The following is a 19,204-nucleotide window of genomic DNA, read 5'->3' on the forward strand; positions in this document are numbered from 1 at the left end:
CTTGAACTTAATTCTGAGAGTGGCCCTCTGTGTGGATGAGTGGCTCACGCCTCGTTAAAACTGGTTTTGTTAGAAACATGGTTTAGGGGGCCAGCACGGTGCTTAGTGCTTGGTTGGCCACTCTCCATAAGGACCAGTTCATAGAGCGACAACCTGGGACAACAGCGCTACCACAAGGCTAGAATGGGATAGACTTGGCTTACTAATTAGGTCTTTTTGGTTTGGAGTAACTTACCTGCGGGGCAAGAGTAGCAAGCTTCAATGGTCCCTGCTCCTCCGGCTGGTCTGTGCTTGGTTTGCGTACCTGTGCTTGTACCCCCGTGAGGTGGGCCCCATCGTCGCTGACCTAACTCTCGCGGTTACGCCTTACCAACGAGATTCTTTGTAACGGCCTCGTAGTGAGTCGCTAGTCATCTCACCTAAGGAAGTGTGATGAACCCCTGGCATAGCTCACGACTTGTGGGTAAAGATGTGCAACCTCTGCAGAGTGTAAAACTGGTATACTAGCCGTGCTCATGGTTATGAGCGGCCCAGATCCTCCTTTTGATTAGTGGAGTTATCTCCTTCCGACGAGGGAGGTGCTTCTCGGGGTTACCTTGGTGGCTTGGTTTTGGTTTGGTTCTCAATAGTAACATGTTTAATCCTGATTAATTACTATGTAACCGGGTCAATGGTAATTCATCAACTCGTAGTAAATAGCTTTAATAAAATCTTGCCAACACTTAAAAGCTAATGCAGTTGAGTCAGCCAACCTTAGAGCCTCATAGTTTGTGTTATACCTGTTGAGTACAAGTTGTGTACTCACCCTTGCCTCTTCTCTACTTTTTCCTCTTGGCTACGCTACTGCTGCTCAGTTCCTGCCGACACGAGGGAGTTCGTCCAGCGCTACCAGGACTACGAGGACTTTTAGGTGTTCGTCTCCCAGTCGACGTCCCTGTGGCGCCCTGCTTCAGCTTCGGAGAGCTTTATCGTATTTTGTACTTCGCTTCCGCTGTATCAGACATTTATGTCATTATTGTAATAAATAACATTCGTATTCGCTTTATTATATCTTTTTACGTGATATGTGCTATGATATACTGTTCATTCTGTTGTATATACGTGTGACTTGATCCTGGCACGTATATGATTGCTCGGTTTATGTCCTTTTATAAACCGGGTGTTACAGTTAGAAAGGCTTGCCTCTGTATTGGCTCCTAAGGAAATCCGAACGCTTTTCATGGACCCCCGAGGCCCAGCAGGCCCTTGACAAACTCAAGGCATCGCTCACAAGTGCTCCAATCCTAACACCACCGATGGACAGCGAGCCCCTCTACCTATACGTGGCAGCCACGACTCAGGTCGTCAGCGCGGCCATTATTGTGGAACGACAAGAGGGGCATGCCTTGCCCGTCCAAAGGCCGGTGTACTTCATCAGTGAAGTACTATCCAAAACCAAGACACGGTATCCACAGATCCAGAAGCTGCTCTACGTAGTAATTTTGGCTCGGCGCAAGCTGCGCCACTACTTCGAGGCTCATCCCGTAACTGTGGTCTCGTCTTTCCTCCTCGGGGAGATAGTCCACAACTTGGAGGTCTCGGGTAGGATAGCCAAGTGGTCAATGGAGCTGATGGGAGAGACTCTCACCTATGCCCCTCGCAAGGCAGTCAAATCCCAGATCTTGGCAGACTTCATTGCCGAGTGGACCGACACTCAGCTGCCCCCACCCCAGATTTAAGTGGAATGCTGGCTCATGTACTTCGATAGGTCGGTGATGAAGACTGGCACAGGCGTGGGCCTTCTTATTGTCTCACCCCTCGGAGAGCACATGCACTACGTGGTATGCTTGCACTTCCTGGCATCCAACAACATGGCTGAGTACGAGGCCCTCCTTAGTGGCCTCCGCATCGCCATCGAGCTCGGCATCAAGCGCCTCGACGTTCGGGGAGACTCCCAACTCATCATCGATCAGGTGATGAAGGAGGCCAACTACCACAATGAGAAGATGAAGGCGTACTGCAATGCAGTGTGTCGCCTCGAGGACAAGTTCGACGGGCTCAAGCTTAACCACATCACGCGCAAGTACCACGAGGAAGCGAACGAACTGGCCAATATCACATCTGGCCGGACAACCATTCCCCCGAATGTCTTCATCCGCGACCTCACCAAGCCATCCGTCGACTTTAAGAACCCTACGGAAGCCACTGGAGTGGCGCCCAAACACTCGGGGGCTGCGATCGTGGAGACATCAGCCAAAGACCCCTCGACGGAGGAGCCCGAGACCATGGACACTGACATCGAGACATCCTCGGTGGACGAGGCTGAGGCAATGGAGATTGACGAGGCCCTGCCTCCGCGAGACTGGTGCACCCAGTACCTCGACTGGATGATCCTGGGGGTCCTACCCTCGGACCGCGCTCAGGCGCGGTGCGTCGCCAGGCAGGCTAAGTCCTTCGTCTTGATCGACGATGAGCTATACAAGCGCAGTCCCTCGGGCATTCTGCAATGATGCATCCCGATCCCCAAGGGCAAGGAGCTGATCCGAGACATCCACGCTAGCATCTGCGGTCACCACGCTGCACCGCGCACCCTCGTGGGCAATGCATTTCGGCAGGGCTTTTACTGGCCCACCGCGGTTGCCGACTCCACCGATGTCGTGCGGACCTGCGAGGGCTGCCAGTTTTACGCTTGGAAGACACACCTCACGGCTCATGCTCTGCAGACCATCCCCATCACATGGCCGTTCATCGTTTGGGGACTGGACCTCGTTGGGCCACTGTAGAAGGCTCCCGGGGGCTTCACCCACTTGTTGGTAGCGATCAACAAGTTCTCCAAGTGGATCGAGGCTCGACCCATCGGCAAGATCAAGTCCGAGCAGGTCATTCTGTTCTTCACCGACATAGTCTTCAAGTTTGGAGTTCCAAACTCGATTATCACCGATAACGGTACTCAGTTCACAGGCAAGAAATTATTGTCGTTCTGCGACGACTACCACATACATGTGGATTGGTCAGCAGTGGCGCACCCACAGACAAATGGCCAAGTAGAGCGCGCCAATGGCATGATACTGCAAGACCTCAAGTCAAGGATCTTCAACAAGCTGAACAAGTTTGGCCGAAGGTGGCTCACAGAGCTACCCTCGATTATCTAGAGCCTGCGAACGACCCCAAGCAGTGCCACGGGCTTCACTCTGTTCTTCCTCATCTATGTTGCCGAGGCTATCCTCCCCACAGACCTGTAGTACGGATCGCCAAGGCTCAAAGCTTACCAAGAGTAGCAGAACCAGCAAGCCTGTGAGGACTTGCTAGACTAAGTGGACGAGGCTTGAGACATCGCGCTTTTACACTCAGCACGTTATCAGCAATCCCTACGAAGATACCAAGCGCAGAGAATTCGGCGCCGAGACTTCAACAAAGGAGACTTGGTGCTGAGGCTTCGACAGGACAACAGGGGGCACCACTAGCTCTCACCGCCATGGGAAGGCCCATACATCATCGCTGAAGTGCTCAAGCCCGGCACGTAGAAGCTAGCTAATGAAAAGGGCAAAATCTTCACCAATGCTTGGAACATTCAGCAGCTACGTCGCTTCTATCCTTGAAATTCTAAGCTATTGTACATAGTTTGTACTTGTACTTAAAGTTTCCCGAAGCAATAAAGAGTATGCTTTACTTATTTATTTTTTGGGAATCTTCCGAACCCTCGGGGTCTCGGATGCGCACAAACACTAAGGTAGGCTCGGCTTTACCCTCGCCAAAGCCAAGCCTCCCTCGGGGGCTACTAAGGGGGGAACCCCCGAACATCACCAAAATCGCCAATGTTTTTTCGTAAAATTTCCGTACCTAAGTTTCTCGTATACTCAGAAAGGCCGACGCAAGGCATAAACGACTGTGGAACGGGATCGGCCGAGCTGTGGGACCAGCTACGCCTCCAGGATATGGCATCCCCACTCACCTCCCTACGCCTAAGTTGCTTATGAATGCAAACTTCCTTGCTAAGACCTATTTGAGATGCATACGAGAACACGAAAATAAAGTAAAAAAAACAAGGGCTCAAACGCACAAGGCCTCGAGTGGCCACACCGTCAATACATATCAATCAGCCTTCTTGCACTGAGGCATAGCTAAAACAAAGTACTGACCTAATTACATGGGCTCCACGGTCCAAGGTCTCTACAGGTTGCCTTCTTCCCCCTGCAGATCTTCAGTAGCGTCATCTTCGGATAAGGGGGGGAGGTCGCCCTCAAGTTTTTTGGACAAGGCGGCGGCGAAGCCCTCGACGGCGGCGTCGGCCTCATCCATAGCAGCCGCTGCGGCATCCCCGTCGACGCCGGGCGCTACGACGTACCCCGACGACACCCGCTTGAGGTCCATGTCGTAGTGCGTCGAGGCCATGGCGAGGGTCTGTTGAACACCGAGGTGGAAGGCGCTATGGATGCGCTCGGCTACCCGACCGCCCAGCGATCGTAGGCAGCTGGCCACCGAGCTACCGGATGAGGCTCCCTCCCCCTCGAGTTCCTGGCACACGGCCACAGTGGTCTACTCCAGGTCTGCATGTTCAGCCTGCGTTGCTGTGAGCATGATCTGGACGGCTTCCTTTGCCGCGGTCTAATTCGCCACCGCTTTCATTAGCTCTGAATGAGGAAACAAAGATAAGTCTCTGCAAACCAAGAATCAACTTAAGCAAAAATGTCATATATTCACCTTTGATACACACCCACGCCTCCTCCAGCTCAGCCTGCATGGCGTCCACCCGCTCCTAGGATGCGGACAAGGAGGTCTCCTTCTCCTTGAGGGCAGTCTCTATTTCCCGGATGGCTACCTCCCGTGCCTCGAGGGCGACGTCCTTCACACTGAGGGTGATGGTGAGCGTGGTGATGGCCGCTTTCTTGCGCTGGAGCTCAACCTCCTTGCGCTTGAGCTTGGCCTCCGCACCCTAGAGTTCGGTCACCTTCACCTTGAGTGCTTTATTCTTCTACTCAAGCACCGTTCCAGCTTGCCACAGCTCGGCGTCATGTGCCTCGGCCGCGGCACGCAGCGCATCGCGCTCGCTGTTGGCTCGGGCCAGCTCGCGTTCCAGCCCGCGGATCCGCGCCTCCAAGGGTGTCACCTAGTCGGCCCGGGCGTTGGCCTAGTTCAATTGCGCGACCAGGGTGGCGTTGTATCAATCAAGCCAGTGCACCCTGGAGTACAACCGCATCAGCCTGTTACTCTTGTCCCGCGACATGGACATCAGCTGCTGCAAACGAGGAAACATGAGTGGAAATTATACTCATTAAACCACAAATGGGCAAACAGGACACTCACGCTGCAGACATTGAGGTTCGCTTGCGAAAAAAGATTCAGAGCCCGGGAGAGGTTCTCCTCGATTTGGGCCCCAATGGCCATATGTGCTCGCCAGGCACCACCTTCTTCCCGCTCGGTGTGGGCAAAATCTGAGGGGACCCTGGACTGAACAATCGCATAGTCGGCCCCATGACCGGGCCCCTCGGACGTCCCCACGCCGAAGACACCCTCGGAGGCCGAGACGAATTTGGCGATCCGGGCGGCAGCGCTAGCCACGGCGGCCGGGTTGATATCCTTCGAATCCCCGTACTCCTCACTCAGCGGCAATTCCACCACCGGTACCTCTGCAGCGGCACCCTCGCCCCCAGCGCCCCCGAACTCTGGGATGAGGGCCTCTTCCACCATTGACGCCGCTGGCGCCATCGCCGCTGCCACGCCCTCGACCCCAGCCCTTGGGGGCCCGAGGGCGAGGGTCTCCCCCTCTTCCCGGCTGGCGGGGTGCTCCGGGGCATCCCTGCCGGTCTCTCCTCCTCCTATTCCCGGCCGGGCAGCATCCTCCGTGTTGCCTCGGCCGGCATCGTCCCCGGTTTCCGGCCAAGCAGCATTATCTGCATCGCCACGGCCAGGCTTGACTTCGACATCCGATCGAGCGGCGTTCCCCGCACCGCCCCAGCCGGCCTCCTCCTCGACGTCGGCCCGAGCCGCCGCAGCGCCGCTCTGACCCGTGTCATTCCCGCCCTCCTGCACTTGGGTCTGCTGGGTCAACTGGGCCCCTCGAGCCATCGCCTCTCGGAGCTTTCCGGCCGCTGCCTCTAAGGTCTGGTCCCCTCCGGTCGGGGGCTGCGGTGCCAAATGTGGCGTCGCACTCGCCCCGATATTGAGGGCCTTGGTCGGCGCAAGCCAGACCGGATCCTTGGTGGTGGCCCTGTGGCTGGACAAAGGGGGAGAAATATGCCAAGATCAGCAGGGGCCACGAAATCCAACGAACATGTACAAAATCGGGATCTCTTACTCTGACAGGGAGCTCAGGCTACGCTTGCCCGTGCTGCTCCTCTGGGCTCGCGGCACGCTGACGCCTCCGGACGAGCTAGCCAGAGGGCATCACCCTTGGGCCGGCCTGAACCCTCGGGCCCATCCGCCCGTGCATTTCCGCGCTTATCGCGGACGGCCCACCACCCGTCAATGCCACGAACGCGGGTCTCCGCCTGCCCGTCGCCGGTGAGGGCAACCTCTGCCCTGCCGAAAGGTGTGGGCCACCCTTGCCCCGTCGCCGACGTGGGTGAATCCCTACCCGCCGCGGGCGCGGGCTACCTCTTCCCAGCCGACAGCGTGGGCGACCTCCGCTCCACCCTCGCTACGGGCGTTACTACAAGTGTTGCTGGCGTGAGCCTCCTCTCGCCCAACGTCATCGACGATGCCTCGGCGCCGGCCCTCGCTGGGCCGGCAGGTGACTCGCGCCCGTCACCACCTCGAAGTCATCCGACTCTGAGAAATCGACCCCGCCAATCAAGGAATCCTCCTCCTCGGTGGATTCAGGCGTGGGCGGCAACGGGAGGCCCTCCCTCCGCGCTCTGGCGCACGCCTTGTCGTGGTTCTCCTTCCTCTCTCTCTTCCTGGTGGCGGTCTCCTTCGCCTTGTCCTTCCTCTTCTTCACCGTTTCTGCGTGCAGGCGGTTTGCTTCGAGACATAGCCTTTGCGGCTTAATCCCTGCAAGCACGACCGGGATCACAAACAAGAAGTAGGGGAAGAAATGATGCAAGATCAACGACAATCGAAATCCGGGCTTACCAAACTGATGTACCCCTTCTCGGGGTCCATCTTGATCTTCCAGAGATCCTCGGCGTCGGAGGGGAACCGCGCCACCGTGCTTCTCTCCCACTGGGCCGCAGCATCAAGGGAGAGCAGCTCGCTCGACATCCCCGAGCCCTCGACCGCGGCCTTAGGGGTAAGGTTGAAGATCGGCAACCTCCTCTCCATGAGGGGAATCACCCTCTGCCGATGGAAATTCGCGATGACGGCGGCCGCCGTCAGCCCCTTCTTCACCAAATGCTATAGCACATCGATGATGTAACACCAGGTTTATAAAAGAACATAAACCGAGCAATCATATACGTGCCAGGATCAAGTCACATGTATATACAACAGAATGAACAGTATATCATAGCACATATCACGAATAAGACATAATAAATCGAAATACGAATGTTATTTATTACAATAATGACAAAAATGTCTGATACAGCGGAAGCGAAGTACAAAAATACGATAAAGCTCTCCAAAGCTGAAGCAGGGCGCCACAGGGACGTCGACTGGGAGACGAACACCTAAATGATGAAAATCACCACAAAGACATCCAGATAATCCATGAAGACCATGTTCATCAGATGCATGAAGAAAGCCGGGGCATTAGTCAGGCCGAAGGACATGACTGTATACTCATATAGCCCGTACTTGTAGGTGAATGCCATCTTCGGAATATCCCCAGGACGGATCCTCAGCTGAAAATAGCCCGAACGAAGATCAATCTTCGAGAATATACGAGCACCTCGAAGCAAATCAAAGAGATCCTCAATACGGGGCAGTGGATGCTTGTTCTTGATAGTAACTGCATTCAGCTCCCGATAATCCACACACATCCTCTTCGAGCCATCCTTCTTATCTACCAGCAATAATGGAAAAGCCCAAGGAGAGAAGCTGCGACGGATATAGCCCTTGGCTAGCAACTCATCAATAGTCTTCTTAACTTCTTCATGCTCTATAGGTGCCATACGGTAGGGCCGCTTTGCAATAGGAGCTGTGCCAGGCAAGAGATCAATACAAAACTCAATGGCGCGTTCAGGCGGCATACCTGGCAGATCATCCGGAAAGACATCCGGGAATTCAGACACCACGCGAATACCGTCCGTGGGTCTAGCCTCCATCTGATGAAGAAATCCCGAAGGCTCTACTGCACTGATAACCACCTCTTGGCCACTGGAAGCTGATAGCAAGACTGTCCTCTGAGCACAATCTATCCGAACTCCCCACTTGGCCAGAGTCTCCATTCCCAGAATGACATCAATGCCCTTGGTGTCTAGCACCATCAGATCAGTACAGAACTCTACTCCCCTCAAGGAAACACTGACTCTCGGGTAGTAAGTGTGAGACCTCAACTGTCCTCCCGGTGAAGATACTAACAGGCACCTCTTTAATGTGCTAGTATGAATACCATGATGCTCGACAAAAGACTGAGTAATGAAGGAATGCGTAGCACCAGTATCAAAAAGCACTATAGCTGGATATGAATTAACCATGAACGTACCAATAACCACGTTGGGAGCCTCGGCCGCTGACTCGGCCGTCACGTGGTTCACCCTGCCCTGAAGTGGCGCCCTGGGCTGAGCTGGGCGCCCCTGCTGTCCCGCCTGGGCCTTCCGGGGGCAAGCGTTGGCGTAGTGCCCCAGCTGGCCGCAGTGAAAGCAGGTGCGAGGAGGTCCCTGAGCCTGCTGTCCGGTAGGAGCTGCCGGACGTGGAGCCTGAGGTGCTGGCGGAGCCGGTGGAGCACGAGCCGGAGGTGCCGGTAACCTCGGGCCCTGCCCCGCCTGCTGCTGCTGTCGAGGCGGGTACTGCTGTGGTGGCCTCTGTTGGTACTGCTGAGGAGGCCGGTACTGAGGCTGGTACTGCTGGGGCTGCTGGAGTCGAGGACGAGTGTTGCTGCCGGAAGCAACGGGGACAATCTTCCTCATCTTGTCCTCCATCTCCAAGTGCTTGCGCTCGGTGTTGAGCGCGCTGTCAACCAGATGGTTGAAGTCGTCGAAGCGGAGGTTGAGCAGCGCGTACTGGAGGTAGTCCTCAAGACCCTCCATGAAGTGCTCCTGCTTCTTGCGGTCATCCGCAACCTCGGCAGGGGCGTAGCGTGCCAGCTGAAGAAAGCGATCACGATACTCCGTGACCGACATAGTCCCCTGAAGTGACAAAGACAGATAGATATCGAAAGATTAACTCAAGATTCATAAGGATAGAACAAGGGGCAGTAGCTCAAAAGAAACCGCTGAATGATTATATTTAAGATTACCTGCTTCAGTACAAGGAACTCCTTCTGCTTCATCTTCATAACGCCCGCGGGAACGTTGTGGCTGCGGAACCGCTCCCTGAACTGAAGCCAAGTGAGAGCCTCGCGGTCGTGAACTGGGTGGGGCTCCCACCAGTCCAAAGCTGCCCCTCGCAGCTGTCCTGCTGCGTACAGAACTCGCTCCCGATCATCGCACTGGGCGATGTCCAACTGACGCTCCACTGCACGGAGCCAGTCGTCAGCCTGAAGAGGGTCGGACGTGTGAGAAAACGTCGGCGGGTGACCCCTCAGGAACTCTGCACGCCTGTCGCGAGGCTGCGGAGGTGGAGGAGGCGGAGGCTGAGTGTGAGCCTGCTGGAGAGCCTGAACAGTGTTGTTCAGGGTAGCCATCATCTGCATCTGGAGCTAGAAGTACTGCTCCGGAGTCAAAGGCGGCGGCATCGGTATCCCGGTACCCTGGTTGTTCTGACCCTGCTGCTGGCCAGAACCGGAACCGGTGCTCCTGGTGTTCACCATCTGATTTTGGACAAAAGATTTCACGAGTAAGAAATTTGTAGAAATATTTCAGATGGATATGATAACTCTTTGCGGAAAAAGACTCAGCCATGATAAAGTAGACAGGATAGAGTGGACTGTTTTACCCCCAACGATCTAACTCATTTTATTAATTAGTTAACTTTAACATTAGAGTGATTTTCTTTAAACAAATTTAAGCTACTAAGCTATGCAATCATTCAAAAATCCAAATCAAACATGTAGCATAATAACAAGCAGACAATTTTCACAACTTAGCCGAGTTTAACATACGACTCGACTAACACAATGCGTCGCAGAACGTGCTATCGTATTATTATAAAAGGGTCACCTAGCTTACTCATGGTGGTCAGATGACTGATTCAGGCCAAATCTACGAAAACTTTTCTTCAGAGAAAGAAATCAAGGCAAGACAGGTAGAAAGTCATAGAATTCAAGGGGTATAATAGTAAAATAGTTTCAGCAGACAAGGATTGGTGAGAAGAAGTCCTAAAACTCGACCAGTTCTATCTAGGCTTCGTCCTACAGTCGATATGGCTTTGATACCACTCTGTAACACCCGGTTTATAAAAGAACATAAACCGAGCAATCATATACGTGCCAGGATCAAGTCACACATATATACAACAGAATGAACAGTATATCATAGCACATATCACGAATAAGACATAATAAATCGAAATATGAATGTTATTTATTACAATAATGACAAAAATGTCTGATACAGCGGAAGCGAAGTACAAAAATACGATAAAGCTCTCCGAAGCTGAAGCAGGGCGCCACAGGGACGTCGACTGGGAGACGAACACCTAGAAGTCCTCGTAGTCCTGGTAGCGCTGGACGAACTCCCTCGAGTCGGCAGGAACTGAGCAGCAATAGCGTAGCCAAGAGGAAAAAGTAGAGAAGAGGCAAGGGTGAGTACACAACTTGTACTCAACAAGTAATACACAAACTATGAGGCTCTAAGGTTGGCTGACTCAACTGCATTAGCTTTTAAGTGTTGGCAAGATTTTATTAAAGCTATTTACTATGAGTTGATGAATTACCATTGACCCAGTTACATAGTAATTAATCAGGATTAATTAAGAAACTACTGGGAACAAAACCGAAACCAAGCCACCAAGGTAACCCCGAGAAGCACCTCCCTCGTCGGAAGGAGATAACTCCACTAATCAAAAGGAGGATCTGGGCCGCTCATAACCGTGAGCACGGCTAGTATACCAGTTTTACACTCTGCAGAGGTTGCACATCTTTACCCACAAGTCGTGAGCTACGCCAGGGGTTCATCACACTTCCTTAGGTGAGATGACTAGCGACTCACTACGAGGCCGTTACAAAGAATCTCGTTGGTAAGGCGTAACCGCGAGAGATAGGTCAGCGACGATGGGGCCCACCTCACGGGGGTACAAGCACAGGAGCGCAATCCAAGCACAGACCAGCCGGAGGAGCAGGGACCATTGAAGCTTACTACTCTTGCCCCGCAGGTAAGTTACTCCAAACCAAAAAGACCTAATTAATAAGCCAAGTCTATCCCATTCTAGCCTTGTGGTAGTGCTGTTGTCCCAGGTTGTCGCTCTATGAACCGGTCCTTATGGAGAGTGGCCAACCAAGCACTAAGCACCGTGCTGGCCCCCTAAACCATGTTTCTACAAAAACCATCTTTTAACGAGACGTGAGCCACTCATCCACACAGAGTGCCACTCTCAGAATTAAGTTCAAATAAACCATTAATCAAATTAATTAAAAAGGACCAGAGTGTGTTATAGCGCAGCAACCTAGCACAACTAACCAAAATGCAACCCAAAGGTATATACAAAGGATATAAACTGGCTAGGAAATCCTTAAAGGCATACAGTATTAAAATGCAGTATGAAAATGTATTTAAAAGTGAGGGGTTGTTCATGTTATACTTGCCTTCCTCGTACTGCTCTGGCTGCTGCTCAAACTGCTCCGAAGACGGCTGCTCCGGGTACTGGTACTGGGGCTCCTCAGATGGATCAACGTCTACTCACGAACACATGGCCAAAACAATGCACAATAATAAGCATACAAGCAAACACTAGCAAAAACTAAGAAACAGTACATCAATACATAAAAACAGCAAGAAAAACTAAGCTAAAACTATTCTACGCGTTACAACGATCGCGTGGATATAAAGAACGCTAAAAACGGAGCTAAAACGCATAATCTAGGCTAAAAACAAGGTTCAGGGGCTTATTTGTAATAAAAATAGGGTTCCAGGGGCTTTTCTGCTAAAACCGAGGACTAAAGCATAAATAAACATTAATTCTAAGGGCTAACTCGCAAAAAGAACTAACCTGGATGGCGGGTCCTATTTTAAAGAAACTCAGGGGGTTATTTGTTAAAAACAGGGTCCAACTATAATTATTTTTGAAAGGGCTAGGACCGCGGGTTGATTAGCAATAAAGGGAGGGGCTCTTTAGAAAAAAGTCAAGGCCGAACCGGTACGCGCGGTTTCTGGCCGCTGGATCCAGATCTGAGGGTTCTAGTTGGCTTGATCCAAGATCTAATCCAGGTCGTCGCATATGGATCTGGCGGCCAAGAACGGCTGGGGGCGCGGGCGGCGGCGCTAGGTCGCCGGAGCTCTGCTCCCGCGGCATCGCTGCGCTGGAGAAGACCGATTTCGGCCTTCCCGGGACGGATTCGAGCGGGTCCGGGGCCTAGAAGCACCTATGCGGCAAGTGTAAGCCACTGGTGGGCTCTGCGAGGTGTGATGGGGACCGGACGTGGCCGCGCGACGGTGGGGGCGGCTCGGCGCGGCGAGGTCTCGCCGGCGCAAGCTCGTGCGGCCACTGGAGGTGCTATACGGCTAAAACAACTGGCGCAAAAGCATGGTGAGTAGCTAGGGAGGCTCACCGAGCTTGGAAACGGCGGGTCGTGACGCGGAAGGAGGTCGCCGGCGAAGCCCCGTGGTGAGGGTGACGCGGTGCCCGTGGATGGGTTGCAGGCGTGCGGCTCCGGGCTTCCTGGTCCAGTGAGTCGATGCGCTAGGTCCCTGCGGTGAGGTCAGAGGGTTCAGGGTGGTCCGGCGATCTACTGAGGTGAGAAAATTCCGGCGGCGGCCATGTTACCTGCGAGGGAGATCCGGTGAAATTACGGCACGGCGGCGGGTCGAGGTTGGAGGTGGCGGACGCGGAGTCGGTCCTGGGCCCGAGGTGAGGCCCCTGCGTGGCTCGGAAGAAGATGCCGTACAGCGGGGAGGCACGGCCACGGCGGTGCAGGGGAGCGGCGGCTCAGCGGAACTGCGCAGGTGAGGGGAGCTAGGGTTTTGGCGGCGCTGGTGTGGATGGGGTGCAAGGGGGGTCGCGGGGCGTTATTTATAAGGCGGCGGGGCACCTAGGCGTGCGTGCCCAGGGAAACCGCCGCGAGATTCCCGGCGAGCTCAACGCGGGCGGGCGCTGCGGGAGGAAAGGGGCGGAGCTGACGCGTGGGGCCGGCCTGTCAGGGGCGGGGTGCGTGCTCCGCGGGCTGCTGCGCGAGCGGGAGCGCGGGGCGGACCGGGTCGCATGACGCGGGGCAGGCCGGGAAGCGAGCTGGGCCGGGGGAGCGGCCGGGCGCGCTGGGCCTCGCGGGATTGGGCCGCGCATGGGGTTTGCTGGGCCGAGCGGGGAAGAGAGAGCTGGTTTGGGCCGCGAGGAAAGTGGGCCGGGGGAGAGGGTGGGACTGGGCTGAGGTGGGTTTGGGCCCGGGTTAGTTTTCTATTTTCCTTTCTCTTTTCTATTTTTACTTGGAACAAAGTTTGAATTCAAATCAAAATTTGAATTCAAACCACACTCAAATAATTAAAACTATGCACCAGCATGAATGCAACACCAAAATTTAAACCTATGGTAAAATTTTAATTACTTAAGCAACCAAAAATGAATTAAATGCCATACTAAACACAATAAACCTTAGAAAATTTAAATAAAGCCAATTAATTTTATTATTAAATGCTGAAATTTAAATTAGGGTGTTACAGATGAAAACCTCGAGCCTGGCTTGGCGCTCGTGGACCACCCCCCAACCCCACGAATCCGGCTTCTCCCGGAGCACCTTGTCGGTGAACGCCGGGAGCCGGTCGTCGTCGTTGTGCAGGTAGAACCACCCTCGGGTCCACCCGGCGTTGTTCATGGTCATCTTGCTGGGGATGTACAGATTGGCCCTCTGCCCGCACACATGGAGCATAATGCCACCGGCGCGGGCGTACCTCCTCGGCTGGCCCTGGACGGAGTCGGTGTAGAGCTCGCTGCAGAATAGATGCACCCACTGGTCCCAGTGCGCATCCACCCCCAAGTAGCCCTCGTAGAGGGCGACGAAGGCCGCCACCTGCGAGATGGAGTTGGGGGCGAAGTTGTGCAACTCCACCCTATAGTGATTACAGAGCGCACGGATGAACCTGCTGGCGGGGACGCCGAATCCCCGCTCATGGAGCCGTACGAGGCTCACGATGTAGCTGTTCGTGGGCTTTGGATCCCTCTCCTCCACCCGTGGAGCGATTGTAACACCCGGTTTATAAAAGGACATAAACCGAGCAATCATTTACGTGCCAGAATCAAGTAACACGTATATACAATACAATGAACAGTATATCACAGCACATATCACGTAAAAGATATAATAAAGCGAGTACGAATGTTATTTATTACATGAATGACAAAATGTCTGATATAGCGGAAGTGTAAAAATATGTACGAAAACTCTCGGAAGCTGGGCGCCATAGCGACGTCGACTGGGAGACGAACGCCTAGAAGTCCTCATACTCCTAGTAGCTTCGGGTGAACTCCTCCACGTCACCGGGAACTGAGCAGCAGTAGGGTGTCCCCAAAGAGAACAAGAGGAAAAGAGTAGAGTAGGCAAGAGTGAGTACACAACTTGTACTCAACAAGTATAACAAAAACTATGAGGCTCTAAGGTTGGCTGACTTAACTGCATTAGCTTTTAATCTTGGCAAAATTTTATTAAAGCTAATTACTACAAGTGGATGAATTACCATACCCCAGTTACATAGTAATTAATCAGAATTAATTAAGAACTTTTGAGAAGCACACCGAAACCACCAAGGTAACCCCACTAATCAAAAGGAGGATTCGGGCCGCTCATGACCGTGAGCACGGCTAGTATACCAGTTTTACACTCTGCAGAGGTTGCACATCTTTGCCCACAAGTCGTGAGCTATGCCAGTTGTTCATCACACTTCCGTAGGTGAGATGACTAGCAAACTCACTACGAGGCCGTTACAAAGAATCTCGTTGGTAAGGAGTAACCGCAAGGGTTGGATCGGCGACTATGGAGCAGGTCTAGTGGGTGTCAAGACACGTAGCACAGACAAGGCCACTCAGCACGAGGGCCATAGATGCTTACCACCCTTGCCCCACAGGTAAGTTACTCCAAACCAAAAAGTCCTAATTAGTAAGCCAAGACCGTCCCATTCCAGTCTTGTGGTTGCGCGGTTGTCCCATGTTGTCGCTCTAATGACATACGGTACTTATGGAGAGTAGCTAGCACAAAACACAGTGCAAGCCCCCTAAACCAAGTTTTTAGAAAAACATGTTTTAAGGAGACATAAACCACTCAAGTACAGAGCACAGAGGGTAACACTCAGAATTAAGTTGCATAAGACCATTAACAATTTAATTACCAAGGACCATGTGTGAGAGCGCAGCACCTAGCACAACTAACCAAAATGCAACCCAAGGGATATATATATATATATATATATATATATATATATATATATATATATATATATATATATATATATATATATATATATATATATATAAAGGATATAAAGTGGCTAGGAAAGTCCTTATAGGCATACAGTTTTAAAATGCAGTATGAAATTGTATTTAAAGGTGATAGGTGTTGTTCATGTTATACTTGCCTTCCTCAAACTATTCCTGCTGCTCAAACTGCTTAGAAGATGGTGGCTGCTCCGGGTACTGGTGCTCCTCAGAAGGATCAACATCTACTCACGATCACAATGCCAAAACAAGTCCAGCACATACACATACATGCAAACAAGAGCAAACAATAAGAAACAATACAACAATACATAAAAACAGCAAACAAAACTAAGCTAAGACTATTCTACGTGTTACAATGATCGTGTGGACATAAAGAACACCTAAAACGGAGCTAGAACGCGAAAACTAGGCTTAAAACAAGATCTAGGGGCTTTTCTGCAAGAAAAACTAAGTTTCTAGAGGTTTTTTGCAAAAACCAGGGACCTATACACAATTAAACCTTAGATCTGGGGTCTAACTCACAAAAACTACCAGGCTAGACCGCGGGTTCAAAAAACAGGAAACTCAGGGGCCTAAATGCTAAAAACAGGACTTAACTGCAATTACTTTTGAACTGCAGTGGACTTCGGGTTGATTCAGGAAAACCCCAAGGGCTCTTTAGCAAAAAGACCGGCGAAGCGTTACGCTGGGTCTAATCTAGCGCGTCCGTTGCCGATTGGACGGTCAGGAATCAACACGGGTGCTGGCGGCGGCGGGAACTCGCCGGTGACCAAACTCCGTGGCGGCGCGCGGCTCGGGCTCGCCGGAGTTCACCGAATCCGGTGCTCCAGGGGTCAATTCGACCGGGGTTTGGGTCAGGGATGGAGTATACGACACGCGTAAACCACCTAGGGCAAAAGCGGGGGCTGGCATTGCTTAGTGCGGCGGATCCAACCGCGGCGGCGGCTCTGCATGGCGAGACTCGCCGGCGCAGGGCGTTCTGGCCTCGGGAGAGGTCTACTGGCTGTGAAACCTAGCTAGAAAGAGAGAAGAGGTGGAGACGGTTCTCACCGTGGCCCGAATCGGGCGGAGATGAAGAGCAGAGGGGTCAACGGCGAGTCCGGGAGGAGGTGGCGCGGCGGAGCTCGTGGAGCGGGCGCTGGAGTACAGGTCCGGGCATCCTAGTCCCTCGGGCTGGTGCGTGAGCGTGCTGCGAAGCCAGGAGACCGGTTAGCAAGGCCGAAGGATCACCGGTGGCAAACAATTCCGGTGAGGCCAGAGCTCACCTGTGTGGTGGATCCGGCGAAATTCCGCGCACACCAGGGCTGGAAATGGGGACTGGGGGCTCGTAGACATTCCTGGCTCCAAGGCAGAGCTTCTGCGGAGACTGGTGGTGGTGGGGGAACGGCAGAGCATCGGGGACACGACGGCGCGGGTCCTCTGCCCCAACGCCGGTAGCGCGGTAGGGCTGGGCTAGGGTTGTGGGGCGGGGAAGATGGGAAGGTGCGGGTGCAGGGAAGGCCGGGGCACTAAATAAAGAAGGGGAGCCGGGATCTTGGCGTGCGAGCTGAAGGAAAGTCATGGCGAGGATCACGGCCGGGATCGCGAATGCCGTGGCTGGCGCGGGCGCGTCGGGGAAGGAGAAGCTGACGAGTGGGCCTGCGCCATCAGCGAGAGAGGGGATGGGTGCGCGGGCGAACGACCGGAGAGAGGGGCGCCGATAGGTGGGACCCACCTGTCAGAGGGCGCGCGCGCGACGCGGGCCGAGCGGAACCGAGCTGCGAGGAGAGAGAGTGGTTTGGGACGGACGCGGGAACAGGCCGGGGACTGGGCTGCCGGAGCGGGCTGCGCAAGAAAAGGATGAGGCGGGCCACGAGGGAAGGAAGGTGCGCCGCGGGCACTGGTGGGCTGTGGTGGGTTGGGTTGGCTGGGTTTCTTCTTTTTCCTTCCTCTTTTCTTTTTAAAACAACACTCAACTTTATTTGAATTCAAATTTAAAATTTGAATTCAAACCCTATCACTCAACCAAAATAAAGCCATGCACCAGCATGAATGCACAAACTTGTTTAACCTAAAAAGATTTAATTACTTGTGAAAGAAAATTAATTTAAATGCAAGGCTAAGCTTTTAAACCTTAGAAAATTAAATAAAGCCAATTAAATTTATTATTAAATACTGAAATTTAAATTAGGGTGTTACAGCGATCCACACCAGCCGTGACTGATCGGTGTTCGGAGGTACGAGCCCGTCGCCGACCAATCCCTTCAAGACCGCCTCGGTGGCGGAGGATCTCCCCCATGGCAGCGGCTCCTTGTACTGCACCATCACTGGTGGATGCAGGAGAAACAAAGAAGGCAGGGGAGGCAAAAGCAAATGGCCAGGTGAGCCACACAAACCCCCCTCTCTCGCTTTTATTCACCGCCCCGGGCGGATTCACCGCGGTGGCCCCAAATCTACCACATTAAATGCAGGAGATTTCGCAGCCACCGACAGCTGGGCCCCATGCTCACGGAGACGCCCACGCGCACGGGCAGCAATAATCGCAGTGCGGTAACTGACGTGTGCGGCAGCACTGTAGCGCCGTCTTGTCAGCCAGCCACCGCCCACGCCTCTCCACCTGCTCGAGATGACCACCTGAAAAGGTGCGCCCGCACCGCACTGCACACACCAGGCCACATCGCCCACGACCAGCGGAAGACCCGCGCGCGACCGGCAATTCTGCGCCTGTTGACGCTCACTAACGATCATTTCTAGGCGTCAACTTGATCAGAAAATCATGAGAGTTTGTATTTCTTACACGTACTTATATTCAATAAAGTCCCTAAACAACACTTTACCTTCTAGAATATGCAAGTTGTGTTTTTGAGCTAATATGCAGGTTGCAAGCACACTTTGTGTAACACCCGGTTTATAACAGAACATAAACCGAGCAATCATATACGTGCCAGAATCAAGTCACACGTATATACAACAGAATGAACAGTATATCATTGCACATATCACGTAAAAAGACATAATAAAGCGAATACGAATGTTATTTATTACAATAATGACAAAAATGTCTGATACAGCGGAAGCGAGGTACAAAATACGATAAAGCTCTCCGAAGCTGAAGCAGGGCGCCACAGGGATGTCGACTGGGAGACGAAGCACCTAGAAGTCCTCGTAGTCCTGGTAGCGCTGGACGAACTCCCTCGTGTCGGCAGGAACTGAGCAGTAGTAGCGTAGCCAAGAGGAAAAAGTAGAGAAGAGGCAAGAGTGAGTACACAACTTGTACTCAACAAGTATAACACAAACTATGAGGCTCTAGGCTGGCTGACTTAACTGTATTAGCTTTTAAGTGTTGGCAAAATTTTATTAAAGCTATTTACTATGAGTTGATGAATTACCATTGACCCAGTTACATAGTAATTAATCAGAATTAATTAAGAAACTACTGAGAACCAAACCGAAACCAAGCCACCAAGGTAAACCCCGAGAAGCACCTCCCTCGTCGGAAGGAGATAACTTCACTAATCAAAAGGAGGATCTGGGCCGCTCATAACCGTGAGCACGGCTAGTATACCAGTTTTACACTCTGCAGAGGTTGCACATCTTTACCCACAAGTCGTGAGCTACGCCAGTTGTT

General features: G+C 52.8%; 1 protein-coding gene across 1 annotated transcript; it reads left to right on the forward strand.

Annotated features, from left to right (window-relative positions):
• Window positions 1–1,955: 1,955 nt before the first annotated feature.
• On the forward strand, window positions 1,956–2,762 carry LOC120689003. Its single transcript, XM_039971356.1, has 2 exons — window positions 1,956–2,306; window positions 2,508–2,762. Exons 1-2 carry the CDS (start codon window positions 1,956–1,958, stop codon window positions 2,760–2,762), a joined length of 606 nt encoding a protein of 201 aa, XP_039827290.1.
• The last annotated feature ends 16,442 nt before the right edge of the window (window positions 2,763–19,204 follow it).

Source organism: Panicum virgatum, chromosome 9N (genome assembly GCF_016808335.1).
Source record: "Panicum virgatum strain AP13 chromosome 9N, P.virgatum_v5, whole genome shotgun sequence".
Taxonomy (NCBI): Eukaryota; Viridiplantae; Streptophyta; class Magnoliopsida; order Poales; family Poaceae; genus Panicum; species Panicum virgatum.

What these genes read in the sequence shown, in the direction of transcription:
- LOC120689003 (XM_039971356.1), top strand. Translation starts at nt 1,956, where the DNA reads ATGAAGGAGGCCAACTACCACAATGAGAAGATGAAGGCGTACTGCAAT. An exon ending in CCTCGGTGGACGAGGCTGAG is followed by an intron (nt 2,307 to 2,507) that starts GCAATGGAGATT and finishes CCGATCCCCAAG; the next exon opens with GGCAAGGAGCTGATCCGAGA.